The 25,254-nt window shown below is 67.1% G+C and overlaps 10 protein-coding genes across 10 annotated transcripts; 5 read left to right on the top strand and 5 right to left on the bottom strand.

Annotated features, from left to right (window-relative positions):
- Positions 1-417: 417 nt before the first annotated feature.
- On the bottom strand, positions 418-1,134 carry RHOBADRAFT_46244 (uncharacterized protein; the record flags this gene model as incomplete). The annotated part of the gene is made up of 2 exons (XM_018414745.1): positions 418-853; positions 926-1,134. The coding sequence occupies 2 exons, from the start codon at positions 1,132-1,134 to the stop codon at positions 418-420; spliced, it is 645 nt and encodes a 214-aa protein (XP_018269188.1).
- Positions 1,135-1,827: 693 nt separating this feature from the next.
- On the top strand, positions 1,828-2,604 carry RHOBADRAFT_17263 (uncharacterized protein; the record flags this gene model as incomplete). Its single annotated transcript, XM_018412358.1, has 4 exons — positions 1,828-1,962; positions 2,034-2,189; positions 2,275-2,361; positions 2,446-2,604. Coding segments are annotated over 4 exons (537 nt in total), but the record flags the coding sequence as incomplete, so codon positions are not given.
- Positions 2,605-2,963: 359 nt separating this feature from the next.
- Positions 2,964-4,517, top strand: RHOBADRAFT_55361 (uncharacterized protein; the record flags this gene model as incomplete). Its single annotated transcript, XM_018417813.1, has 4 exons — positions 2,964-3,060; positions 3,122-3,646; positions 3,719-4,185; positions 4,509-4,517. The coding sequence occupies 4 exons, from the start codon at positions 2,964-2,966 to the stop codon at positions 4,515-4,517; spliced, it is 1,098 nt and encodes a 365-aa protein (XP_018269190.1).
- Positions 4,471-6,617, bottom strand: RHOBADRAFT_55362 (uncharacterized protein). The gene is made up of 4 exons (XM_018417814.1): positions 6,528-6,617; positions 6,133-6,453; positions 5,797-5,979; positions 4,471-5,685 (listed from the first exon to the last, which is right to left on the bottom strand). Exons 1-4 carry the CDS (start codon positions 6,547-6,549, stop codon positions 4,586-4,588), a joined length of 1,626 nt encoding a protein of 541 aa, XP_018269191.1. The 5' UTR covers positions 6,550-6,617; the 3' UTR covers positions 4,471-4,585.
- Positions 6,618-7,816: 1,199 nt separating this feature from the next.
- Positions 7,817-12,700, top strand: RHOBADRAFT_55363 (uncharacterized protein; the record flags this gene model as incomplete). Its single annotated transcript, XM_018417815.1, has 12 exons — positions 7,817-8,058; positions 8,466-8,569; positions 8,644-9,090; positions 9,182-9,507; positions 9,603-10,113; positions 10,186-10,465; positions 10,552-10,687; positions 10,776-11,360; positions 11,438-11,621; positions 11,708-11,988; positions 12,089-12,240; positions 12,318-12,700. 12 exons carry the CDS (start codon positions 7,817-7,819, stop codon positions 12,382-12,384), a joined length of 3,315 nt encoding a protein of 1,104 aa, XP_018269192.1. The 3' UTR covers positions 12,385-12,700.
- Positions 12,701-12,889: 189 nt separating this feature from the next.
- Positions 12,890-14,016, top strand: RHOBADRAFT_46249 (uncharacterized protein; the record flags this gene model as incomplete). The annotated part of the gene is made up of 5 exons (XM_018414746.1): positions 12,890-13,180; positions 13,251-13,332; positions 13,415-13,443; positions 13,508-13,843; positions 13,990-14,016. The coding sequence occupies 5 exons, from the start codon at positions 12,890-12,892 to the stop codon at positions 14,014-14,016; spliced, it is 765 nt and encodes a 254-aa protein (XP_018269193.1).
- Positions 14,017-14,269: 253 nt separating this feature from the next.
- Positions 14,270-17,682, bottom strand: RHOBADRAFT_46250 (uncharacterized protein; the record flags this gene model as incomplete). The annotated part of the gene is made up of 15 exons (XM_018414747.1): positions 14,270-14,298; positions 14,375-14,480; positions 14,714-14,732; positions 14,803-15,405; positions 15,468-15,656; positions 15,735-15,803; positions 15,877-16,137; positions 16,213-16,285; positions 16,350-16,386; positions 16,473-16,657; positions 16,726-16,822; positions 16,903-17,040; positions 17,101-17,369; positions 17,486-17,586; positions 17,651-17,682. The coding sequence occupies 15 exons, from the start codon at positions 17,680-17,682 to the stop codon at positions 14,270-14,272; spliced, it is 2,208 nt and encodes a 735-aa protein (XP_018269194.1).
- A 1,124-nt stretch (positions 17,683-18,806) lies between these two features.
- Positions 18,807-21,113, top strand: RHOBADRAFT_17297 (uncharacterized protein; the record flags this gene model as incomplete). Its single annotated transcript, XM_018412359.1, has 11 exons — positions 18,807-18,868; positions 18,940-19,052; positions 19,194-19,242; positions 19,326-19,448; positions 19,558-19,669; positions 19,731-19,844; positions 19,920-20,118; positions 20,191-20,276; positions 20,346-20,514; positions 20,609-20,775; positions 20,850-21,113. Coding segments are annotated over 11 exons (1,458 nt in total), but the record flags the coding sequence as incomplete, so codon positions are not given.
- A 70-nt stretch (positions 21,114-21,183) lies between these two features.
- On the bottom strand, positions 21,184-23,325 carry RHOBADRAFT_46252 (uncharacterized protein; the record flags this gene model as incomplete). Its single annotated transcript, XM_018414748.1, has 13 exons — positions 21,184-21,285; positions 21,344-21,380; positions 21,439-21,474; positions 21,579-21,600; positions 21,664-21,822; positions 21,890-21,928; positions 21,994-22,204; positions 22,320-22,464; positions 22,540-22,723; positions 22,805-22,849; positions 22,949-23,042; positions 23,109-23,183; positions 23,251-23,325. The coding sequence occupies 13 exons, from the start codon at positions 23,323-23,325 to the stop codon at positions 21,184-21,186; spliced, it is 1,224 nt and encodes a 407-aa protein (XP_018269196.1).
- Positions 23,326-23,483: 158 nt separating this feature from the next.
- RHOBADRAFT_66825 (uncharacterized protein) lies at positions 23,484-24,953 on the bottom strand (the record flags this gene model as incomplete). The annotated part of the gene is made up of 8 exons (XM_018419094.1): positions 23,484-23,613; positions 23,693-24,003; positions 24,081-24,104; positions 24,182-24,240; positions 24,312-24,397; positions 24,465-24,625; positions 24,693-24,760; positions 24,846-24,953. Coding segments are annotated over 8 exons (908 nt in total), but the record flags the coding sequence as incomplete, so codon positions are not given.
- Between the last annotated feature and the right edge of the window lie 301 nt (positions 24,954-25,254).

Below are 25,254 nucleotides of genomic sequence, written 5' to 3' on the forward strand. Positions count from 1 at the left end.
CTGCATCGAGAGTGCGAGAGTCCGGTCGAGGAGAGGTAGCCGCGGCGAGCGTTACCGCAGCCTGCTCCGCCGTCTCGTCTTCCAGAGTGCTCGTCGCTTCGGCTCGATGTGAGAGAACGCAAGACAAAGGAGCGCAGCATCGTGGCGAGGAATGCGTGCTGCGACCGCGACCTTCTCAAGTCGACGAGCTGGCTCGCCAAAGGCGCTCTCGGCTTTCTGAAAACGATTGACTGGCGGAAAGGCGACGAGTTCTGCCTCGCACGACTCTACAGTCCCTTGCCCGCACGCTCACCCTGCGCCCGGCTCGTCCTGCGCTCGCCTCCAGCTGCGCTCGAGCCCCGTCTCGCGCCCGCGTCGCTCTCCCTCGCCGCGCTCCCCCTCCCTCGTCCCTCCTCGGCCCGTCGCCGCCCTCGCAACTCACTCGACCGTCGTCACCTCGACCCCTGCGCGCTCCAGCACGCCGGCGAGCGCGCCGAACCGCTCGACGTCCTCGCTCGACGGCAGAACCTCGCCGTAACCGTCGACATCGATCTCGCCGCGCAGGATCGGGCCGAGCCCGCGCCCGACCTCGTCACTGATGCGGAGCGTCTTGAGCGCCGCCGGGCCCCACCGGCCGAGGAGGTAGGCGGCGACGTCGGCGGGACAAAGGAACGAGGTCGTGAGGGAGAGGTGCTCAAGGCGAGGGGGCAGGGCGTGGAGGATGGCGGCAGTGAACGACGGGATGATGGACGGATCGGCGAGGATCCAGCCGCCGTCGCTGTGGCTGATGTCGTAGAGCTGGCCGTGCAGCTCGAACGAGTTGAAGGTCGAGCGCGAGGCGCCCGATTCGAGGACGCACGAGTACGAGTGCGTCCTCGAGGAGCGGCGTCAGGCCGCTCGAGACGACGATGGACCGCACGAGGTGGCGCAGCGGCGCGTTGCGCACAAGCGCGTCGAGGAGCAAGCGCCGAGCGGGAACAGAGCCTCGCCCGTGGGCGGCGGTGGCGGTGACCGGCGTACTCGGCGCGTCGCCGAGGCACCTCCGTCCGCTGAAGAGCGCAGGAGAAGCAGAGCGCCCTGCTCGGTCGCAGCTGAGCGATCGAGGAGAGGGCGGGCGCAAAGCGAGCGAGAGCGAGGGAGCCGCGAGCAGAGCATGGGCGACGCTGCGATTCTTCGTGCGCGATCTGAGAGCCCAGAGCAGTTCGTCGAGGACAAGAGCGCAGCACCACAGCGGTAGTGGTGAGCGTGGCGGATAGCAAGAGGGAGCTCGCCAGTCGCTTGCCTCCTTGTCCTCCACACCCGACCACCAGCTCGCCCAACATGAACCCGGCCATCGCAAACATGGTGCTCAGCCTCGGCGCGATGCAGGCGAGTCCTCCCGTCCCCTCTACAGCTCTCGGTGCGGGTGCGCGAGCGGGTGCGGGCGCGACACGAGGAGGAGGCGGCGAGGCGAGGTCGTTCGACGGCGGCGGCTCGCTCTGGCGGAGCGGTGGATGGGTCAGGGCAGTGCAGATAGGCTATGGAAGGGTCCACACGCCCGAGCAACCCGCGCGAAGCTGTCGTCGTCGTTGCCGAGCCGAGTACTGACGAGTCGCCTCCTGCCCTCCACCACCTCGCTCCTCTCGACCACGACAACCCCTGAACGCGACGTGCCTCCTCTCCTCGACCTCCACCCTCGCACACTATGCGCCCGCCGCCACCCGCATCCTCAACCCCGCCTTCATCGCCACTCTCACCCTCCCCAACTCGCTCCCTTTCACGCGACTCTGCCACCTCGACAACCCCGTGCACCGCCCTGTCCGCTGCACCCGAATCCCTGTCTACTCGCCATCGACTGCCCGTGTCCGTCTGCTCGCGCTCGCACGACTGCAGGTCGCCCGCAAGATCGACTTCAACGACCCCGACGTCCTCCTCTACGTCCGCATCTTCTACGTCGGCGTCCAGGCCCTCACCCTCGGCATCTACTACTACGTCACCCTCAAGGTGCGCCCCGTGCCTCCCTTCTCTCAATGCCGCCCGGCCCGACTGACCCTCGCTCGACGCACCCGCCACAGATCAAGCAGAAGAACGACCTCAAGGTGCTCAAGTACACCGAGCCGGCCAAGCCCATGTCGGGCGAGGGCCCGACCCAGGTGACGACGACCAACCGCGACTACGACCTCGCCGAGACGAGCAAGGCCATCCGCAGCGTCCTCATGGGCTGCCTCTTTGTGCGTCCCTCGCTTCCGTCTCTCGGTCTCTTCCCGCGCCTTGCCGTGCGCACGAGACTGATGGAAGACGAGCACCGTTGCGCAGATGGCGGGCATGCACCTGTACATGAAGTACACGCAGCCGCTGTTCATCCAGGGCATCATGCCGCTCAAGGCCCTGTACGACTCGAAGGTGCGCCCCTCCTCTCTCTCCCTCTCTCACCCGCCTGAGCACACGTTCTGACACGCCCCTCTCGCGCGCACCCCCCTCGAGCAGATCCTCAAGATCCACCTGTTCGGCAAGCCCGCCCAGGGCGAGCTCAAGCGCCCCTTCGAGGCGCCGCCCGGCATGCTCGCCGCGCTCAACCAGAAGGCCGAGGGCGCGGTTGCGGCGGCCGACGAGCCGGCCAAGGTCGAGGCCAAGAAGACCAAGTGAGCGCGGCGCGCTGCGTGAGCGCAGGAGGAGCGAGAGGGAGAGGGAGGCGTTTGTAGTCGTGTCGTCGAGAAGGGGCGGCGGTAAAAGGGCAGCTTGCTGCAGTATGTGCGGACCTGCCTGCGTCGCGAGAGAAGGCTTCTGTGCTCGCTTGTCGAGAGACGCTCGAGGGAAGGACCAAAGTTGGGCGAACTTGGGCGAGATGCGGACCGACGCCCGAGACGACCTTGTCCTCGACCTCTCGCGCTCGCTACACCACCAGCGCACCGGCTAGCTCGCCGTGTCTACTCGCACAATTTCTGGCTACTCGGCGAGCCGCAGCACGGTTGCCCGCCGTCCACGCCCACCTCGCCAGCCTCGAAATGGACGCGTCGCCAGATGAAGACCAGCTGGCCTCGCAGAGCCCGAGCGAGCCACCACAGGAGCGCGTCAAGCTCCTATCAGGCGACCTTGCAGCAGGTGCGCCCTCGCTCTCCCTCTCAGGCCGTCCTTCACAGCTGACACGCTCCCCCTCCCGCAGCGACCGCTCCTTCGACCTCCACCGCCCGTCCCGCCGACGATGTACCTACCACGCCTAAGCCGGCTCCTCGACCCGACCTCCACTTTGCCGCCGTCGCGAGCCTGGCACGGTTCGGGCGCGGGCCGTACTCGACCCAGCAGCTCGGCGAGTGCGTCGACGAGCTCGCCGCGCAGGGCTACCCGTCGGCCGAGGTCATCAGCGAGCTGTGGCGTGCGCACACGACTGCGCACGCGTACGAGAACGCCGCCGTGTCGGCGTCGGCGAGTTCGACGCCGGCGCACCTACGAGCGTCGGCGTCAACCTCGACCTCGACTTCGAGCCCGCCCTTGACCCCGGCCAGCCGAGCGTCTCACTTGCCGTGGACGACGCACGACAACAAGCGCCTGATCGAGATGAGGCGGCAGGGCCTGACGTACAAGGAGGCGGCCGAGCAGCTCGGGAGGACGACGGGAGCGGTCACGTCGCAGTACCACAAGCTGTGCGATCGCGACCCGACCCTGCCCAGGCCCAAGCGAGGCCGACCGAGTGCGTCCCTTCTCTCTCCTCTCTCGAGATCTCTATCGACGTCGAACGACCTGACCAAGCTCGTTTTCGCAGGTTCGACCGCTCCTCGACCTACGATGTCCCCCTCGTCGACGTCCGGCGCCGCCTCACCTTCCACCGCGCCCTTTGTCAAGCCCGAACCTCGCCATCTTGACGCGCACTCGGCCCTCTCAGCCTCCATCTCTTCCCCTGCCGCCGCCGCCATCACGCCCGCACCAGCCCCCATCCCTACCTCCTCGACGCCGCACGTTCCTCCCCCAGCGCCAGCCGCCGCATCCACAGCCGCCGCTCCCCAAGCTCGAGCCCGGCCCTCGCGCCGCCGCATCGGCCTCGCCTTCCACGGCGCGGCGTACGAGGGCGCGCTCGCGGCCCTGCGACGGCTGCGCGAGCCGCTCGACATCGAGCTCGGCGGCGAGCCGGACGCGACCGAGCGCGACGCTGCGCCGGCGGAGCAGGACCGCCGTGACGAAGCGAGGACGTCGGCGGGCGCGGGCGAGGGCAGCACGTCGGCGGCGGAGCTGGTGCGGGGCCGGGAGGAGGAGGCCCGAGCGGCGGCGGCGCACGGGGGCGAGCTCGCCTCGGTCGTGCGGGACGCTTTCGACGCGAGCGTCGCCCGACGAGCAGAGGAGTGGAAGGCGGAGGTGGTGAGGCGAATGGAGGGACGGGTCCGAGGATGCGCAGCAGTGGGCCCGAGCGAGGCTCCGCAGGCGGTCGAGCGAGGTGGGGGAACTTGAGGGCTCGTAGCGCAGAGTGCGAGCTCTCGTTGCAGTTTTATGCCTTTCATGCTCTGAGGGCCAAGACGGAGAGAGGCTGAGGTCGTTAAGTGTCGTTGCTGGTACGCAAGAAAGGCTAAGCCCGCTCGCTCCTCGCTCTCCTCGGCGCACCACCCGCCCTCGCCCTCCTGCCGCCCGCGCCACCTCCTCAGTACCCGACGAGCCTCCAGAAGCTCTTCTTGACCCCGCCAAAGAAGCCCGACCCAGCCTCGAGGTCCGCCTCCTCGTCCACCTGGGCCGGGTGCGCCGTCTCGGCAGAGGCGACGACGCGCGCGAGCTCCTCGGCGGGCGCGACCTCGGCGGGCTCGACGTCCATCGCCTCGGCCGCCGACGCGCGCGCGCTCGCTCGCGGGGCCGAGGTCGAGCGAGGCGGCTCCTGTTCGGCATTTCGCGCCTGCACGTCCTCCATCTCGACCTCCTCGGCCGCCTCTCCCTCCTCGCACGCCTCGCCCTCCTCCTCGTCCTCCTCGACCTCGCTCGACGAATTCGACGGCGCGACCGCCGCAACGCTCGCGCGCGCCGAGCGCCGCTGCGGCACGCGCACCTCGACCTCACCCCGCGCCCTCTTCGGCGACGACGACGCCGACGCCGCGCTCGACCGCCTCGGCGACGCCGACGAGCCGGCCGGGAGCGGCCCGTGCACGACGCTCGTGCGCGCCGAGCGGCGGCCGGGTGCGCTCGGGCCCTTGGGCGGCCCGCTCGAGGTCGAGATGGAGGACGGCGGCGGCGGCGGCGGCTGCGGGCCCGACTGGGTGTGGAAGGCGCTCGAGGGGGTGGGCGCGGTGGCGGTGCTGCGCTGGCGGCGCGAGGTGGAGGAAGGAGGTGCGGCCGGGTCGGCGGCGAGGGGAGCAGAAGGGGGAGCAGAGGTGGATGCACATGTCGACGGGGCGGCCTCGTCGTCGTCATCGTCATCGTCCGAGTCGAGGTCGGTCAGGTCGCTGTCGGTGTCGTCCCCCATGCCGGCACTCGTCGCGAGTCCCGCCTCCTCGTCCTCCCTCTTCGTCCCGCTCGACCGTCCGCCTCGCGGCTTCTTCTCCGACGCGACCGCCTCCCCCTTGCGCCCCGCCACCTTGCCCTTGTTCGCGGCAGCCGGCGCCGCCGCCGGCCGCCCAGCACCCTTGACGCGCCGGTTCTCGCTCTGCGCCGCCGTGGCCGTGTCCGGATGCAGGTCTGGGCCGAGGAGGGCCGACCAGCGGGTCGCCTTGAAGGCGCTTGGCGATACAGGGTAGCCGATGGCGATTTGTGCGACTGTGACAGGGGCCGAGAAATTCGGCGTGAGCTGGCTGGGGCGCGCACGGGTGGGCGCCAGAGAGAGTGTGGCGAGGGGGAGGGAGAGGGAGAGAGGGCACCGGGACGCACGCTTGGCGTCGTTGGGGCGGGTCTTCTTGAGCGAGGCAATGTGCGACGCGACCTGGGCCTTGTTGCGGATCGTGCCCGTCTGGCGGCGCAGGTACTCGGACAGGAGGCCGTTGCGCCCGAGCTGCTCGTCGGTCGTCTCGAGGTGGATCGTGCGGCTGCCCATCGCGGGGAGGAGCTCCATGCCTGTCGCGTGAGAGGAGTACGGTCAGTGATAGGTTCGACGTGCTGGGACTGAATTCGGGAGGTGGGCCAGTGCGGCAGAAGAGACGAGGGCAGGTCGGGGCGGGAGAAGCGCCTGCGAGACGGCGAATGGCGAGGAGGAACGGCGCGACGCACCCTTGAACAGCACCGCGTCGAGCTCTTGGTCCCACAGCTCGTCGCCCTTGACCTTCCTGGCCTCGTCCGCCTTGGCGCCGCCCTCGCCCTCGCTCTCGTCGCCCGTCCCACCCGCGCGCGACACCGACGCGCCGCGCGAGAGCCTCGAGCGCTTGCGCGGGGACGAGGTGGATGCTGGGGCGCTGTCGAGCGCGGCGGACGAGGTCGTGGAAGAGGGGCGCAGGCGCTTCGAGGCGCGGCGAGAGGGGGCGGTCGAGGTCGAGGGGCTGTCGGCGGGTGCGGCGGCGGTCGCTGCTGCGGGAGGAGCGGCGTTCGAGGCGACTGTGTGGGTGCGAGACGTGTCAGTTTCGCTTGGCGCTGCGATTGAGGTGCGAGGGAGAGAGAGCGGGGCGCACTTCGAGGAGAGGAGCGGGCCATGGTCGCTGTCGACGGCTTGAGGCGGCGGAGAAGACGAGAGTCGGGCTGATGCAGCTCAAGTCGCGTGTCTGTGGCGGCAGATTCAGGTATGGCGCCGTGGTGGTGTCGTGAGAGACGAGGGAGGGAGGGGAGGAGGAGCGCGGGAGATGAGCGAGTGAGCGGCACTCTGGAGGGGCGCACGCCACTCAGGGGGAGACTGAAGACGCACAGTACTAGGCCGGCGAGGTCTGGCGTGGCCTTGCTGCGACGAGGGCGACGCGGCTCGCAAACAGCTCGAGCGGGGAGAACGCACTCTAGCCAGCTCGACTCGGCTCTCACAGCTCGCTCTCGTGTGGACATCTGGCCCGACGATTGCACTTTTTGCGACTAGGACGATCCAGTAAAGCATCGCCGAACAAGCTGCGCGACGAGGCCGCTTCCTCGTCGTCCTCGCAGCGCTTGAGCTTCTGTCTCTCGGGCCGTTCCTCGCTCATGCTCGAGCTCTTGAGCCCCGTCGAGTGGCCGAGAGACAGCATAGCGTCGCAGGTCACCGCTGGAGCAGCTGTTCGGCCGTGACTCGTGGCGGTGCCGCCGAGGAAGCGGCAGAACGAGCGTCGGCTCCTCGTCCAACTCGGCGGCGCTGGGCGCACAGCACGCGCTCGCTCGTAAAGCGCAGCCATGAGCCGCGCGAGCAGGTGCTTGTGCTTGTCGCTCGTGGAAGTCGCCCAGCACGTGCGCGTGAGAAGAGCAGAGCTGCGGTCGAGCCGTGCGGTCGACGTTCGAGGCGCGAGAGCCGCTCTGCCTGACGTCCGTGGACGCCAAGGTCGCCTCGACCGCTTGCAGTCGCCGTCAAGCCGCCGCGGGCGGACTTTCCGAGCGGCCGCAGCGCGCGCGCACGCGGCGAGAGGCCGAGGAGGGAGAAACTCGAGACGAGCAGGGGCAGGGACAGCGAGCGTCGGCGATTCGGCCCGCCGCACTGCCCGCGGGTAGTAGCAGGAACGACCTGTCGCTCGATCCACTGCCTCGCGTAGCAGGAGAGGCCGGGAGATATGACGACCACGGAGGAGGGCGCGAGGAGGCGGAAGAGCGTGGACCGAGGCTGGGAGCAGACGGCGAGCTGCGCTGCGAGCGGTGCAGGCCCGGGACAGGCAGCAGGTGCCTTCTAGCCGAGTCGGAGTAGCTGGTGCGGATGAAGCGGGCCGTCGTCGTCGTCGTCGAACTGCTTTCCTTCTCCTGCTCCTCTCCTCGTCCCCACCAAGCTGCCCAGTCCAGCCCCTTGCCGCCCAGGATGGACCAGCTTCCCGCGCAGATCTCTTCAGCATGCGCCGTCGCCCTGAGCGCCGACCCGTCGGTCCCGCAAGAGCAGCGGCACCAGGCGTACGCCTACCTCCAGAGCGTCAAGGAGGCCGCGGGCGAGACGTGGCAGGCCTGCTGGAAGCTGTTCCTCGACGGCCGAGACGAGGGCAAGCTCGCAGGCAACGGCCTCGCACCTGAACCGCGCCTTTTCGCCTGCCAGGTCGTTGGAGAAGCGTCAGTCCCCTCTCCTCTCTCCCTCCCCCCTCGTGCGTTGGCGGGCGCTGTGTGAGGGCAGCTCGGTGCTCTCGAGTGTCGGATCGGGCCGGGCGAGCGGCGCAGCGAGGCGGTCGGACGGCGGGCGGGCACCTCTCGACCCTCTCCTCCTCGAGGGAGGCGGCAGGAGGCGGTGCAGCGGGTCACCCTCGTGCGAGCGGTCCTCAGGCCGCTGCTCGAGCAGTCGGGCGTCCTCTGTGGTTCCGCCGAGCGTGTGTCGGGGCGAGCAGCAGCGCGAGGCGACGGCCGGCCGGGTCGCGTGCGCAGGACCGACGAGGGGGGAATCGAGCTGGTGGTGGCTCTCCTGCTCGAGCACGCCGCCGTAGACATCCAGGACGACAGCTGACCTCCCTCTCTGTGTCGCGCAGGCTCCCGTCACTCGGCCCAGAAGCGCTCGCCATGTTGCAGACCAGCCTGTTCGAGTACTTCTCGAGCGAGTTCGTCGCCGGCAGCGCAGAAAACGGCGTCACCTGTGCGTCCTCACCTTCTCTGTCCTCGTCAGTTATCGCCACCGAGTGCGCGCTCACAAGAGAACCGCCCGCGCAGTCCTCAAGAACGCCATCGTCCACCTCGCCGCCTCCGTCTTCGTCCACGCCTACCCGCACGTCGCGCCCACCTTCTTCTCGACCCTCCTCGCCCTCCTGCGCACCTACCCTCCCTCGCTCTCCGTCCCCTCGTCGTCGACCGGCGCCGCACCGCTCAACCCGCAGACGACCGACCTCTTCCTGCGCATCTTGCACGAGGTGTCGCTCGAGATCAGCGACGCCCAGCTGCGCCTCAACAAGCCGACGACCCGGCTCCAGAAGGACACCGAGCTGCGCGACGCCGTCCGCGAGCGCGACGCGGCCGGCATCGCCGAGGCCGTGTGGAACGTCATCGGCGAGGCGCTCGAGGGCGTCGATGCGCCGGACCAGGAGAGCAAGGTCGGGCTCAAGGGCAAGACGGCGCGAGAGGTGGCAGAGATGGCAGTGCGCGTGGCGGGCGACTACGTCTGTGCGTCCCCTCTGTCCCGCCTCGCGAACCCCTCTCGTCCTGCCGACGCTCTCCGCCGCACAGACCTCTCCTGACTCTTGCGCACCCGCAGCCTGGATCGACATCAACCTCATGGTGACGCCGCAGACGATCGGCCTCCTCCTGCGCTGCGTCAACCTCCCCTCGCCGCTCGCCATCACGATCCGCTCGGCGACGGCCGACACGCTCATCGAGACCGTGTCGAAGGGCATGCCCGCGAGCGACAAGCTCAAGCTGTTCGAGGTCCTCGACGTCGGGACCGTGCTCGCGGCCCTCATCGACACGGGCCGTGAGAACGGCCGCAAGGAGGCCGACAGCGACGAGGTCGAGCTGTTCCGCGAGAAGCTCGCAAAGCTGCTCAACGGCGTCGGCGCAGAGCTGTGCAAGATCCTCGACGACGTGCGTCCCGCCTTTCTCTCTCTCTCTCTCTGTGTGTCTCTGTCGTGCGCCTCGACGGCGGTGAATTGACGCTTTGGCCTCCCCCTGACCCGCAGACCGCGTCGGCGCCCGAGGCCAAGCAGACGGCGCACGGCATGGCGACGTCGCTCCTGCCGCTCCTCCTGCGCTTCCTCGTCGACCCTCGCGACGACATCTCGATCGCCGTGTACCCGTTCGCGACCGCCATCCTGTCGGTGTACAAGAAGGAGAAGAAGCGCGCCGGGGCGGGCGCCCTGATGCCCGACCCGACCATGACCGACTCGAAGCGCGCGTTCTTGTCCGAGTTGCTCGCCGGCACGGTCGGCAAGGTGGCGTACCCGGCCGACGCCGAGTGGGAGCTCGCGCTCGAGGGCGACGAAGACGAGGACCAGCTCCTGTTTGCCGAGATGCGCAAAAACCTGCGCGTCATCGGCGACGGCATCGCGTGGATCGACCCGGACCTGTACGCCCAGGGCGTGCGCAGCATCGTCGCCGAGACGCTCGACCTGTACGAGGCCGGCGGCGCCAACGACGGCCGCCTCACGTGGCAGCGACTCGAGCTCGCGCTCGCCATGCTGTACGGCTTCGGTGCGTCCCCTTGTCCCTCCTGCCTCTCTCTGTCTGGCTCTCGAGCACTCACTCACGCCCTCGAACGTGCAGGTCAAGCCATCTCAGCCACCGGGCCCGGCGCGTTCGTCCTCGTGCCCGTCGAGGAGGTGCAGCGCGCAAAACGCGAGCAGGAGTACCGCATCGACTACACGCAGTTCCCGCTGTCGCAGCTCGGCGAGCTCATGCTGCGCGCGTGCCGCGCAAAGGTCGTCAACTTCCCGCACGCCGCCGTCAGCCTCCAGTTCTTCGAGGTCGTCGTCCGGTACCACGACTTCTTCCGCCTGTGCCCCGAGTTCATCACCGAGATCCTGCCGAGCTTCCTCGACGAGCAGTACGTCGCCTGCTCTCCCTTTGCGTCGTCTCCTCGCGTCGTGGTTCGGACGAGCGCACTGACCCCCTCGCCTTCCCTTCTCGCAGCGGCCTGCACCAGTCGGAGGAGCCCGTCCAGGCGCGCGTCTTCTACCTGTTCAGCCGGTTCATCTACCAGGCCAAGAGCATCGTCCAGTCGCAGGTCTCGGGCGACCTCGTCCGGTCCATCCTCACGGGCATGCAGGTGCGTGCGCCCTCTCGAGCCTCGTCGAGCCGTCTCTGTCGCCAAGCCCGTCATTGACTCTCGTTGACGAATCGCTTCGTGCACGCAGGACCTGCTCGTCATCAACGCCCAGCTGCCCGACCTCGAACCGCCGACTGAGGCGATCCTCACCAAGTCGGCCTCGACGCCCTCGTTCTTCGACGCCCAACTGTACCTCTTTGAGACGGTCGGCACCCTCATCTCGATCCTCAACCAGGTCCCCGATCAGCAGGTCATCCTCCTCAAGGCGGTGCTCGACCCGATCCTCGCCGACCTGCAGGCGAGCGTGCGCCCGACCGCGACGAGCCCAGAAGACCTCAACGCGATCCTTAAGGCGCACCACCTCATCATGGCCGCCGCGTCGGTCGCCAAGGGCTTCCCGGACCTGTCGGCGCGCGTGCCGACGGCGCAGGGCACCTGGGTCGCCGTCTTTACCTCTGCGACCGAGACGATCCTCGCGAGCGCCAAAGTCATGGCCGGCTTCATCGTCGTGCGCGACGCGGCCCGGTTCGCGTTCAACCGGTTCGTCGCGACGACGGGGCAGGCCGTCCTGCCGCTCATCCCGACCTTTATCGACTGCCTCGTCGGCGAGATCACGTTCCCCGAGCTCGCCGACCTCTTGAGCTTCCTCGGCCTCCTCGTCGCCAAGTACAAGGTGCGCCCCTCTTTCTCTTTCGTCTCTGTGACTCGCTCGACGTCGGCCTGACCCTCCTCCTCGACGTCCATCTGCAGGTCAACTTCCTCTCGATCCTCGACACGCTCCTCCTCCCCGTCTTCAACCGCGTCTTCCACTTCCTCCAGCTCCCGATCGCCGGTACCGACGACACGGTGCAGCACTCGCACTTGCGCCGCGCCTACTTCAACTTTATCCTGTCGATCGCTGGGGCGGGCCTGCAGGAGGTCTTCTACTCCGAGAGTGCGTCGCCCGCTTTCTCTATCTGTCTCCTTCTGCCTCGCGTCGGCAAGAGAGATGGTGCTCACCGTTGATGTCGTGTCGCACAGAGAACAAGGCGCACCTGCCGTCGATCCTGCAGTCGATCACGCACTACATCTCGCACGACGCGCTCGCGCCCGACCAGCGGTACGGCTTTGGCGTCCTCAACAAGCTCCTCGCGCTGTGGGTCGAGCCGTACCGCGCGCCGACGGCCCCGGCACCGGTCCCGGCACCGCCGCCGAGCCCCGTACCCGGGTTCGAGCGCTTCCTGTACGACGAGGCCGTCAAGGTGTGCTTCGAGGTGCCGCTCCAGGCCGACTTTGACTACTCGGACGCCCAGAGCTTCCAAGTGCGTCGTCCGCTCCTTTCTTCGCGAGGACCGGGTCGTCGCGGCGCGGTCTCGCGTTTGAGGCATCGCCGACGCTCACACTCTTTTTCCGCGCCCGCAGGTCATTGGCGAGATTGCGACGTTCCTCAAGGCGCTCCTGCAAAAGCGCAACAACGAGTTTGTCGACTTCATGACGAACCAGTACCTGCCGAGCATCTCTTGCCCGCCCGAGGCGAGCGCCCATTTCATGACGGCGCTGCAGGAGGCCCCCGAGTGCGTCCCCTCTCTCTCTCTCTCTCCCTCGGTCGTCGACGTCAATGCGAGACTGACGAGCTTGAGGCGACACACAGCGGCAAGCAGTTCAAGAAGTTCCTCGGCGAGTGGCTCAGGACGAGCCGTGGACCGGCAACGCGCTAGACGTCCTCGCCCGACCCGACTCATGCACCCTCACCTCGCCCCTCACGTTCCCCTCCCATGCCCTTTACCTGTCGTCCTTCCCCCCTCGCACCCTCGCTTGCCTCTTGTCAACCTCGCACTGCAGCACCGCGCACGTCCCCCGCAACGCCCGCCCGCCCACCCGGCCACCTCTCACGACGCCTCTCTCTCCCGACCCGTTTCCTCGCATTACATACCCCCTCGACTGTCGCTCCAGCTGTGTAGGATCGCAAGGGCGGGGCGGGCGTCGTCGTCGTCGGTGCCAGCGCTGAAAATGAGAAGCGGTTCCAGCTCTCGACTTTGCGGCGGTCGGTTGGGGCGGGATATGCTTGTGACAGCGTGCTCGAGAGGCTGTACGAGAGAGCTGCTCGCTCGCGGCGAGCGAAACGCTGCACTGCCTCGTCGACCGTCGACAGCTCATCGGAGTTCCCCCCTCGCCTCCCTCCCTCTCCCTCGGCGCCTCCAAGCTTGACGACTAGCACGCGCCATGGCCACGCCTTCGTCGCACGCCCTGACGCAGCACCTCCTGTCGCGCCTCGAGGCCGACCTCGCCTTTCTCAACTCGCAGCAACTCCTCTCCGCCTCGGACCTCGACCTCATCCGCTCCAAGCTCGCGCCCATCCACGCTCAGCAGAGCCTCGCCGCCCTGTCTGTCACTGGCCCGAGTGGCAGCTACGGCCAGCAGCAGCAGAGGGTGCCACCGCCGCCTCCAGTGCGCGCCGCGCAGCCACCGCCGAGGGACTTGTGCAGGGCCGTGTGGGACTATGCGGGGGGCCAGGTGCGTCCGCTCTCTCTCTCTCACTGCTCTCCCAAAGCCGGGACCTGACGAGAGGCGCGACCGCCCGCAGGCCGACGACTTGAGCTTCCGGCAGGGAGACGTGATCAGCGTCGACGAGGAGGTCAACGCAGACTGGTGGAAGGGCACCCTCAGTGCGTCCCTGCTCTCTCTCTCGTCAGCTATGCACTCTTGACGAGCGACGAGCTGAACTCGGGCGTTTGCGCGCGCACACAGACGGCCGCACCGGCTTGTTCCCTCGCAACGTGCGTCCCCCCCTCTCTTCTCCTCGCCTTTGCGCCGCACAAGCTCACATGCCCTCTCCCACAGCACGTCGAGCGCATCTCGTCCCCCTCCGCTTCGCCCGCACTCGCCCCTCCCGCACCCGCACCCGCCCCTCTCCAGGGCCACCACACCGGCTCGTCTGCCTCGTGGGCCCCGCCGGCGCCCTCGTCCGCGACCGTTGCGCCCGCCTCGTTCGCCTACCAGCAGCCGCAGCAGTACGGCGAGAAGAACTCGTACTACGGCGCCGGTGGGCCGCCGCCGCCGCCGGCTCCTGTCGCTCAGCCTCCCGTCGCGCCGCCCAAGAAGCAGCACAAGTTCGCCAAACAGATGGGAACGGCCATGGCGTCCGGTGCAGGGTTCGGCGTCGGCGCCAGTCTCGCGGTGCGTCCGCCGCTCTCCCTTTCGATCGCCCTGTCGCACTTTCTCGCGCTCGCCGTCTTGTACAGACGGCGGCGTCGAGTGCTCGACATGGGCCGGCTCCAGCGGTACACCTAGCTCACTATTCCTTCTTCCCCTCGCCTACGCAGTCCGAGGCGGTCCACGCCATCTTCTAGACGCAGCGGTTTTCGCGCGAGGGAGCTCGTGCAGTTGGACAAGGGCGCAGGCGCTCAGTTGCAGTTCATCTTTCATCGTCTCTCTGCGCATCGCGTTCTCTCCCCTTCATGTGCAGCTCGGCGGTGAGGGCGTGCGAGAGAAAGAGAGCGAGATAGTGAGAATGAGAATGAGAACGAGAAGAGGGACGAGAGCGCGACGAAGGCTTCTTCATTGCGCGACGAACGAGACTCTACTGCCCACCTCGAGCCCTCTCTAGTCGTCTCGACCGTCTCTCTGCAAGTCTGCGGCGGCGACGGGCAGTGTCAGACGGCGAGAAAAGAGAAAGAGGGAGAGGAGGGGGCTCGAGCGGGGACGCACCTCGCGGACCGGCCCGCTCAGCTCGACGACGCTCTCGAGGCTGCGGCTCGTCGTCGAAGGTGCTCGAGAGCTGGAAACTCTGCTGCTGCTGCTGCTGCTGCTGCTGCTGCCGAGTCGGCGACGTCGACACTGCAGTCAAGGTGAGAAGACGAAACCTCGAGGTGGACGACGGGCGCGACGACGACGGTGCGTCCCGGCCCGAGCGCGTCGCCTCGAGCCCAAGTAGAGGCGTCGACGAGTCGACAAGGACGATGCCACTCGGCGAGACGGGCGACGCAGAAGCCGGCGCGCCCAGGTCGAGCCGGCCAAGCGAGCTGCGCCTCGTCAAACGAGCGGCACGAGCGCGGTGCCGTCGATCCTGCGCGTCATCAAGGGTCAGTACACGCGCTCGCACGACTCGAGGCCGAGAAGAAAGAGGAGGGACGCACCCAGCCGCCGCCCACACGTCCCAGAACCCGGCAAGCTCGTCCTCTCCCATGGCCGCGACCGTGTTCCACAGCGGTTGCTCGCCCGCGTGCCCGACGAGCTCGGGCATGCCCTGCATCGCCGACTGCGCGACGTCGGCCGTCGAAGTGCCGAACAACGGCGGCGGCGGCGGCGGCGGCACGTGCGGGAGCGGCGGCGGGCCGAGCGGGTCGAGTACTGGCTCGAGCCAGGAGCTCGGCGGCGGCGCCATCGACGAGTGCGACGCGTTGCGCGACGGGGGCAGGATCTCGGGCGCGACGACGAGGTCGTGGGCGGCGGGTGGGGCGAGGACCGAGTCGCGCAGCCTGCACAGGGCCGTCACGCAGGCGAACGTCGCCGGCCAGGTTTGGGCGTGCGAGACGAGCCCGCCGAGGAGCGTGTCGGCTGCGGCGAGGTAGGTCGATGCTGAGGCGGCAGGCGAGGGTGCGGGCGAGAGAGGCTGAGACGAGGAAGACGAGGTCGAGGAGGGGTCCGTGCGCTCGGCGGCGCTCGAGGAAGGGCTCGGCGACGGCCGCAGCGCGTTCTGCGCGAGCTTGAGCGCCATGACGCCGCCGTACATGACCCCACTGCGGAGGGTATGAGGCTCAGTCGGCGCTGGGGCGTTTGACGTGGAGGAGGAGGGACGCACAGGTGGGCCATCTTGCTGCTGAACCGCATCGACGGGCCCTCGCGCTCGTACCGCCCGACGAGCCCTGCCAGTCGCAGTGTCGCCGCAGAGCACTCCTCGGCCGCTGTCGTCGAGATGTCGGCGTTCGAGGACGACTTGGCGAAGTAGGGCTTGAGGAGGAGGATGACGAGCGTGACATAGACCGACATACTGCAGAGAAGGGGCCGCCGACCGCGATGAGCTCGGGGTGGCAAGGGGGGAAAGAGGAGGAAGGAAGGGAGGACGCACAGATGAAGCACTTCCGGGCTCGGAACGACGTCGCGCTCGTCTTGCAGGGCTGGTGGAAGCTCGTCGTACCTGTCGCGCTTCGGTGTCAGTGCGTGCGCGAAAGACTGAGGAGAGGATAGGGAGCGAGAGAGCGAGGACGCACCATTCTCGCAGTTCCCGCCAAAGTCTCCTGACCCGCTCGTGCTTGACGTCGTTCTCGAGACCGAGGCCCTCGCCCGTATAGTTGAGCCAGCAAACCTTGAGCCCGATGCGGTGGATGCGGATGTCGAACGGCCACGACGCGCCCGGGCCGGTTGAGGACGAGGGCAAGTCGGGCAGCGGCTGGTGGACCTGCTTGAGCGACATGGCGGACGGACGGCCGAAGCAGATGGCGTAGTCATTGTGGTGGACGAACGTAGCCCAGCTGTGGACAGGGCCAAGGTCAGGTCTCTCTAAGGAGGGCCGTCTTGAGGATCCGGAAGGGTGAGAGGGGACGCACAAGAGCTTGCGGCGGATCTCGCGTGTCTCGAGCGACATCGGGGCTTCCGGTGGTGGATCAAGGTGCAGGCCGACTGCAGGGATAGTCTGGGTGAGCGCGAGGACGGCGCGAAGAGGTTGAGAAGGTCGCCGACGCACAGTCGAGGCAGAGCCCGTGAGCGACACCGCTGTAGAGCTGCGCGAAAGACGGGTTTATCAGGTACAGGAGACGCAGAAAGATGTTCGGCGCGGTGAAAGAGAGGGAGAGAGAGGGAGACGCACCCATCCCGCTCGAGGCTGGCCGATGCCGCCGAGGAAATTGGCGATGATCATGAGGCCGCGAATGGTGCTGAAGTCGGGCGCCGCGATCTCGCTCGTGAGGAGCTCGAGCGCTGCTCGGTGAAAGGGGTGGCCGCGAGTAGAAGGGTCGGCCGGGTTGGCGCAAATCTCGGGAGGCGGATCGTGCACTGCGCGACGAAGGAGCGAGTCAGTACGCTCGGTCCGCCAGGAGGCAGGCAGGCAGTACGAGACTCACTGTACCGTGAACCGACAGCGAGGACGGCCAGGTGAACAAAGGGCGAGTAGGCGTGCGAGCGCTTGCCGTCAAACGTCATGTCGTCCTGCTCGACAAACTTTGGGGCAGACCAGCGTCAGAGCAACGTCCCCTGCGTCGACGGACCCCTCGAGAGTTGAGGAAATAGGGTGGACTCACGCGCACGACGTCCAGGTGCCATTTGAACGCGAGGTGAATGAGCTCGGCGTGCAGCTCGTTCGAGAGCGGCACCGGCAGAAACGCCGCACGCCCGAGTCGCGCTGCGTCGGTACCGTCGACAACATCGTCCTTGTAGAGCTGCGTCGAGACAAATAGTCAGGTCCTGAAGGGGGCGGGCGGAGGAAATGCGGGACGCACCGCCGTCTCGGTATGCCAGCGCAAGGCGCCGTTGGCGTCGGGCCGCAGCTCGCCGTGAGGTGCGAGAGGGTCGTCCTCGAGCTCGAGAGTCGAGATGCGGTCGACGAGCAGGTTGGCGTGCTTCGAGTCCTCGAGGAAAGGCGACGAGTCGGCGGTCGGGACGGGTTGACCTTGGGCTTGAGCAAGGCGGGTCTCGAGGTCCTTGACGCGGTCCTGCAGCGCGGTGACCTGGGCGAGCGTGTCGTTCCGATTCCTGCGACGGTCTGGCCCTGTTACAGCGGAACAAGAAGGTCAGGTCACGACGCAACAGCGTCGCTCCCGCAGGCTCGCCGGGAAAGAGTCGACGCACCACTCTCCCACTCGCAATCCAGCCCTTTGCGCTCACAGCGTTGACACGCAGCGTCGACAGTCGATGTCGAGGTCGAGCTCGGAAGGCAGCGGTTCTTGGCCCGCTTGCACTGGCGGCAAGCGCGAGATGCTCGAGGACTGCGCAACGAGGGCGAGGTCAGCTCCATCACGATGAGGGAGCTCGTGGGAAAGAGGGACGCACTCATTGCGGGTTCCTCGACAGATCTGAGGCATCGCCAGCTCGGCAGAGACTGGGGCTGTCCAGAGAAAGAGGTGGATCGGCGACGATGATGATGAAGAGAGGCGAGGGAGCACGGCCTCGAGGGCGGATATCGAGGGGCGGGTTCGCTCAGCAGTGGAGCAGAAGGCCGGTACAGCGGGCGGCAGCTGTGCTCGGTGGCTGTGAGGAGAAGGAAGCGGCTGATTCCTCTTCGCCCCGCTCGGAGTCTCGGCTTCCTGCTTCTCTCGCTCCCGCACAGCAAGCAGGCAAGCTACGCTCGCTGCCGTGCACTGAAGCTTGGTCTCTGCGTCCACCACCCGCACGCGACACTCGTCCACGGCCGTCTCTGCTCCTCCCACCTCGCCTCGACCGACGCCGACGACCGCGCCCAGCCTCGCTCATTGCAGTGCCCAAGGGCGAGCTCTCGCGGTAACTACCGGGGCGCTTGATGTGCTGGCCGGGAGTCGCTGCCCCAGGCGCGAGCTCGGGCACACGGCTCGAGCTTGCGGAAGTGCTCTTCCGCCGCTCCCCCTCGATCAGCTGGGAGCGAGAATCAGCATTTTGCAGGCGGTCGGCCCCGCCACGCGCGCACACAGCGCCTGTGACGCATGCCTGCCGATCGGACACGGTCTTCCGCTGCTGAAGTAAGGCGGCACCAGCGCTCGACCTGGTCGACGCGTGCGCCAACTCTTGCTCGGCCTCGCCTACCTCGAACGTCTCGACGACAAGGTCTGCCTCGACATCCACCGCCATGCCGTGCGCTGCTGCTTCTGCGCTCCTCGACACCCCGGTCGGCGACGCCGTCCGCCTCTTCACCCACCGCCGCTTTCTGCGCTACCCCGAGGAGGAGCCGGGCTACTCGCCTCAAGGCGGCAGCTCGACCGCGCAGAAGATGCGCGAGAAGGTCGGCGAGCACAAGCCGGCGTGTCCGGCAGCTTCGCCCGACGGCGTACAGCCTGCGCCCGACTCGACCGGCGGCCGGCGGCCAGGTTTGGCGTCAAGCAGGGCGTCGTCGAGCACGCTCTACGCACCAGAGCGCTCAAACATCGTCGACTGTACGTCCTGCCTGATTTCTCTCAGTCTTTGGCCGCGTTCCTGACCTTGTCGGCCCGCCCGCTCTGCAGGGCAAGGTGCGTCCGACCCGGGCAACCCGCTCAACTGGTCCCTGCGCAAGAAGCTATGGGTCTCGTGGTGCATCGGGTGAGCTCTCGACGTCCTCTGCTCGAGATTGCCAGCATCCACGACGAGCCCTGACCTCCTCCCCCTCGCAGGTTCGCGACTTTCGCCGTCTACGTCGGCGGCGGCATCACGACCACCTCCTACTCGTCGCTCATGGACGAGTTCGGCATCGTCGAGCAGGAGGCGTTCGCGACCATGTCCCTCTGTGCGTCTCGCTCTCTCGACCTCCTCGTTCTCCTCAAGCATGGCCCTGACCCGCACATTCGAGCCCGCAGACATCTTTGCCTGCACGTCTCCTCCTCTAGCCTAGCCCGAACTCAGCGATCCTGACGTTTCACCCTTGCAGATGGTGCGGGCGCCCTCTTCTTCTCGCCGTTGAGCGAGATGCACCATCTGTGCGTCCCCGTCGTCCTCTCTTTCTCTCTCCTTTGCCGCTTCTCGAGCCTGACTGAGCTGTCCTCCTGTCGTCTCTCTACAGCGGCCGCAACCCGCCATACTACGTCCCGCTCATCATCGCCGTCGGCCTGCAAGTCGGCGCGGCGACAACCCCGACTTTCGCCGGCTTGGCCATCTTGCGCGTTCTCGTCGGCTTTTTCGGAGCGTGCGTCCCCTTCTCTCACTCTTTCTCTCTCAACCTGCGCGAGCGCGAAGGTCCTCGATCGACTTGTCGTCGTGAGGCGCGACTGATCAAGCATCCTCGCCGCCTGCAGACCCCTTCTCGCGACCGGTGGAGCGAGCATCGCCGACGTCTGGGGTATTCAAAAGCTCCCGGTCGCGCTCTGCTTCATCTGGGTCCTGCCCTCGTTCTCGGCTCCAGGACTCGTGCGTCCCGCTCCCTTTTCTCTCCATGTCGACCTCGTCCTGACCCTTCGATTCCTCCCAGGCGCCCATCTTTACGGTCAATGCCGTCGAGCGCTTCGGCTGGCGGTGGAGCATGTGGATCCACCTCATGTTCCTCAGCGTCGGCGCCGTGCTCATTCTCCTGTGCCCCGAGACGGTGCGTCGCAACCTTCCCAAGCGCACGGACCCTCTCTACGGCGCGCACACTCACCCTTCTTTCGCGTGTCCGCAGTCGGCCGACAACCTCCTGTATCGTCGGGCGCGCCGTCTGCGCCGTCTGACCGGCGACGAGACGCTCCGCACCCGCGCAGAGATCCTGGGCGACGGCAAATCGGCGCGCGCGCTCCTGTACGAGGCGCTCGCCATCCCGTTCAAGATCACCCTCCTCGACCCGTCGATCCTCTTCTGCCATGCCTACATCGCACTATGCTGTACGTCCTCGGGCGTGGCCCGGTCCTGTTCGCCCTCGTAGCCGGACTGACCTCATCTCTCTCTTCCCGCAGACGCCGTCTTCTTCTCGTTCTTCGACGCCTTCCCGATCGTGTTCGGCGAGGTGTTCAGCTTTCCGACTGTCAGCCAAGCCCTCATCGTGCGTCCAATCTTTCCCCTTTGCCTCTCGCCGTGCGGACCCTCAGATTGACCCGGTCGACTCTCCCAGTTCTTGTGCGACGTGGCCGGCTCGAGCCTCGGCGCGGTCGCCTACGCCGGGTACCAGCTCTCCTACATGTTCCCTCTCGTGCGCAAGAAGGGCATGCCCGTCGTCGAGCGCCGCCTCGAGCCGGCCCTTGTCTCGAGCGTCACGGCGTCGCTTGGCCTGTGGATCTTCGGTGAGCCGTCCTGTCCTCCCTGCCGCCCCCTCTCTCAGCAGGAGCAGCATCTCTCTCCCTCGAGCCAATTTCTGACGATGCTCGAGCGCCACAGCATGGTCGGCGTACCGTCAAGCTCACTGGATGGGCCCGACCGTCGGCGCGACCCTCTTCGTCACGAGCAACATTGTCACGTTCCAGTGCGTCTTCTACTACCTGATCCTGTCGTACCCCAAGTACGCCGCATCTGTCCTCGCTGGGAGCGACTTTGTGCGCTCGACCGTGCGTCCTCCTTTTCTCCCTCTCGGTCCTCGTCTTTCGTCCTCGCGCTCACGACCCTCTTCCGTTCGGTCCAGGTCGCCGCCGGCGTCGTTCACGGCGCGACACCTCTCTTCCGCTCGTCGGCCGGCATCCATGGCGGCGTGTCGCTCCTCGCCGGCCTCGCAGCGTGCGGCATCGTCGGCATCTGGACGCTCTATCTGTGCGGCGCCAAGCTGCGAGCCAAGAGTCGCTTCACGGGAGCAGGCGAGGGAGCCGAGAAGAGCGGGCTTGACGAGGCGGACGAGGCGGACGAGCGAGTACGAGGAGACGAGCAGGGGCGAGGAGAAGCGCAGGCGTAGACGAGGGGCGAGGTCGGGCTCAACACGAATAGAACTGCAATCTAGACAAGTGCTACAGGCTCAAATGGACTCAGGCAGTTCCTGCGATGGCGAGAGAAGGCGGCATGAACCCCTCATCCTTGTAGTACGGCTGCCCGACCACGCGCTTCGGATTCCAGGGCTCGTCCGACGCCTGCGAGAGTGAGTGAGTCAGTGAGGCCCTCGCAAGGTAGGAAGAGAAGGTGACGCACGATAAGCTGAAGTTGATGCAGAAGGCGAGGACCGCGACTGCGAGGGACCAGGTGAGGACGAGCGCATAGAGTGGGAGAGATAGATGAGGACGCACGACTCGGGAAACTCGACGGCTGAATGGCGCACACCCCTACGAGTGTAGAGAGGCGCAGAAAGAGTTAGTCGACGTTCGAGGGCGTGACGGCGACGACCTGCCGCAGGAGGAGGTCCGTACGGCGGCCTTCTCGAGCGCACCTGTTGTGGAAGCACAGCAGATCTGCGGGCGGCGCACGTCGTCAGTAAGTGCAGGCGTCACATAGGGAGCGAGATAAGGACGCACCGCCCTCCTCAGTCGGCGCAAAGAAGACGTTGTCGGGCTTGACGAACGGGCGCTGCAGGCTGTCGAGCATCTCGCGCACCTCGGCGAGGTCGTCGATGAGCCGATAGGCGGCTGTCGGGGACGAGCGGTAGTGCAGCTTCCGGGCGATGATGGCGTGTACTGCGAGAGGAGAGCGGTAAGCGAGTGTGGGCCAGGAGAGAAGGCTCAAGAGAGAGAGAGGACGCACCTTGAAGAGCTCTCTCGCCGGTGATCGGGTTGATCCACACTGTGCGCAGGGAAACGGCGAGTCAAGAAGATGCTCGACGAGGATACAGAGAGCCGAGGACGCACCCATCGGGCACCTGAGCGGCTCCCCCTCCGCCAAGTCCTCGAGCGGCGTCTCGTTGCCCTCGTCGTACATCCTCAGCCCGAGCCCGTCGGCCTTGGCGCCTCGCAGCCACTGATACGGCGAGGGCGGGTACTCGACGAGCGAGTTGTCGACCCAGGCGCGCTGCTCGGGCGACAGCGAGCGGTACAGGGCGAAGCAGTCGATGAAGGCGGTCTGCGAGACGAGGACAGGGTCAGTGCCAGGGTCGGTGCTCGAGGGCAGACCTTTACAGGTCCTTGTTGCGAGTCGAGGCAGGCTCGGCGAGAACGAGAGGGAGCGAGAGACGCACCTGGCCAGGCCTGCTCCTGACGCACGTTCCCTCGCCGTCCTCCCAGTGCACCGTCACGTCCTCGCCCGTCGGAAGCGTGTGGGCCCAGATGGTCGTGACCGGCGCCGGGTTGGAGCCGACGCACGCCGGCCAGTCGATGTGCCATCTGCGCGCGTCGACGAGGGGGAGCTCGGCGCTTGAGGGCTCCTCGAGAGACGGTCGAGAGGAATCGAGGACGCACCTTTGGAAGCGGACATGCCCGCTCTCGACTTGCTCGTGGGACAGCTCGTCGCGGTGGAAGCCCTTGCTGCTGAGCCCAGTCAGGACAAAGTCCTTCGGGACGCCGTAGTGGCCCGCCTTGAACGAGCCCGAGCCGTTGAGGTTGACGAGGTGCCCGCCAGGCATAGTCGGCTTGCGCTCGGTGACTGTGAGGGAGCGGCGAGGGAGGAGAGAGACGTCAGGTCGCCGGGAAAGAGTGGGGCAAGACGACCTTCTCAAGGACGCACCGCCGGCGCCGAAGATCGTGTTGAGCCCGCGCACAGCCTCCATGTCTGCGTGCTCAGACATGTGAGCTCGATGTCCATCGACGCGCCGGACGAGCGCGTGCTCGTCGGCGCGAGAGAGGAAGGAGGAGTGGAAGAGGGACGCACGGCCGAGGTTGGCGGGCGTCTCGGGGTCGAACAGCACGCCCATGCGCTGCTGCGTCTCGGGCAGCAGATCCTTCTGACCTTTGACGACGACGACCTGTCGACAAGGAGCGTCAGGATGCGGGACTGACGGGAGGAGAGCGAGAAGGATAGTGAGCCGCACCCGGTGGATGTAGATCGCTCGCTCGAGCTCCTTGAACTGCTCGGGGCTCATCGTGTTCAGGTCGATGCCCGACACCTGTAGGGAGCGATCCAGACTTGTCAATGCTGGCGCTCGTGAGGAAGAGAGGGAGAGAGGGACGCACCTCGGCACCGAATCCGTAAGAGCCTTCGTACGGCTTGATCGTGATCGTTGACAGCGTCGAAGCGGGTACCGGCATGGCGCAGGGAGCAAGTCGAGCAGGAAGTAGGGGAGGAAAGGAGAGAAGCTAGAGCGGCGAGGGGCACAGTCGGGAGGCGGAGAAGGAGCCCGGCCGAGTCTCGCGATAACGGCGCAGAGAAGCTGAGCCAGCCCGAGCCTCTCGCTCGTCGCGCGCACGACCGCCGAAAACACCGTCGATGCAGGTACGACCGGCGTCTACTTCAACCGGGCGACGCTGGTCTCGACAAAGTCGTCGAGGTTCCACCCGCTCGCGGGCGCGGTGAGCACGCCGGCCTTTTCGAGCGTCCTGCGTGACGCGCACCAAGGGAGTTAGCCCCACTCGAGAGGACGAGAGGGACGAACAAGAGAGAGAGAGGCCGACGCACGAGAGCGTCTTCTCGACCATGTCCTTGCTGACCTCGACGACGTCGCCGTGCGGGTAGTCGACCTGGGCGAGCCACGCCTCGACGTCCTCGGTCGGGTAGCCAAAGTGGCCCTCTATGAATTCCTTGCTCGACGTCTTGCGGGCCTCGGGCGCGTTGAAGGCCTGGATCGAGGTCGTCAAGTTCGAGAGGAACGACTGGAGGACGGGGAGGAGCGGCGACGTGGGCGAGGTGGTCGAGGGAGGGGCGACGAGGACCCAGCTGTGCCAGGGTGTCGGGACCGAGCCGATGAAGCGAACCTCGGACAGGTAGGGCTGCGGACGGCCAGGGAGGGTCAGCTCGATTGGGCCTGGGGTCGTCGAGGACCGTGCGACGTCGAAGGAAGGCCCACCTTGGTCGTAAAGTGCTCCCACATCTGCGTTAGCGCTCGCCGAGTATCAGTGACTCCTCGACATGAAAGAGGAGCCCGTGAAGGGAGAGTGGTCGACGCACAAACGCCGCCGCCCGCCCGTCATTCACGCCGTCGCGTAGGTTCTTGAACGTGTCGAGGACTGTGTGGGTCGGTCGAGTCAGTCGAGAACGTGCAGGCTGGATAAAATTGAGAAGGCGGGCAGGGACGCACCCTCGAACTGAACGGGCTCGACGTTGCCCTCCTTGTCGGTCCAGCCCTCGCGCAACGCCATGAAACTGGCCATGACCTGGCTCCCACTATTGACGCGCCGCAAGGGTTAGCTCCTCGACGTGGGCGCGACGGAGAAGGAGGAGCGGGGCGCACCTGCCGATGCGCGAGATGCCGATCTTCTCGCCGCGCAGGTCGTCGAGCGTCTGGTACTTGGTGTCCGTGCCGACGATGACGGCCCAGTTGAGCGGACTCGTGACGTAGGTGCCGACGAGCTTGAAGTCGGCCGTCTTTTTGGCGATACCGGCGATCAAGGACTGTGCGCGGGAGAGTACAGGTCAGCGCGGACGGTGAGGGATGAAGGAAGGAAACAGTCGGGCGCACCTCGGTCAACGCGATGGCGAGGTCGACCTCGCCCGCCTTGATGGCCGACATGATCTGGCCCGTGCCGCCTGCGCGTCACGTAAACCGGCTTATCAGCTCAATTCGGGCGACAAGCGCGCGAGGTGGGGAGAGGAGGAGGAGAGGCGGACGCACTCGGGCAGGGGACCAGCTCGATGGACATGTCCTTTGCGGCGAGCTGGAGCAAGGGCGAGGCAAAGTGCTCGGGAACGTAGGCGATGCGGAGCTTGGGCGACGACATTGTGCTGCGCGGAGAGTGGAGGTGGGACGACGAGGAAGGGTCAGCGAGTCGGGCTCCTGAGGATGCGGACGCTGCTCCAGCGTGCTGCACCACCGCTCATGGAGACTGTGCGCTGACCGCCCTCCTTCTGCGAGCCCTGGACGACCACCAAAGAGGTGATGACGGCTCGGCGCTGATGAGGTCGAGGGCGGGCCACGCGCGGCTGGGAGACGCTGAGGACTGGGGCAGGAAGGCTAGAGAGGCTCGTGTGACTCACTGTGTGAGGTCGAGCAGGCAGTTGGACGTGCGAAGCGAGAGGGACAG

Source organism: Rhodotorula graminis, assembly GCF_001329695.1.
Source record: "Rhodotorula graminis WP1 unplaced genomic scaffold RHOBAscaffold_12, whole genome shotgun sequence".
In the NCBI taxonomy this organism is placed as follows: Eukaryota; Fungi; Basidiomycota; class Microbotryomycetes; order Sporidiobolales; family Sporidiobolaceae; genus Rhodotorula; species Rhodotorula graminis.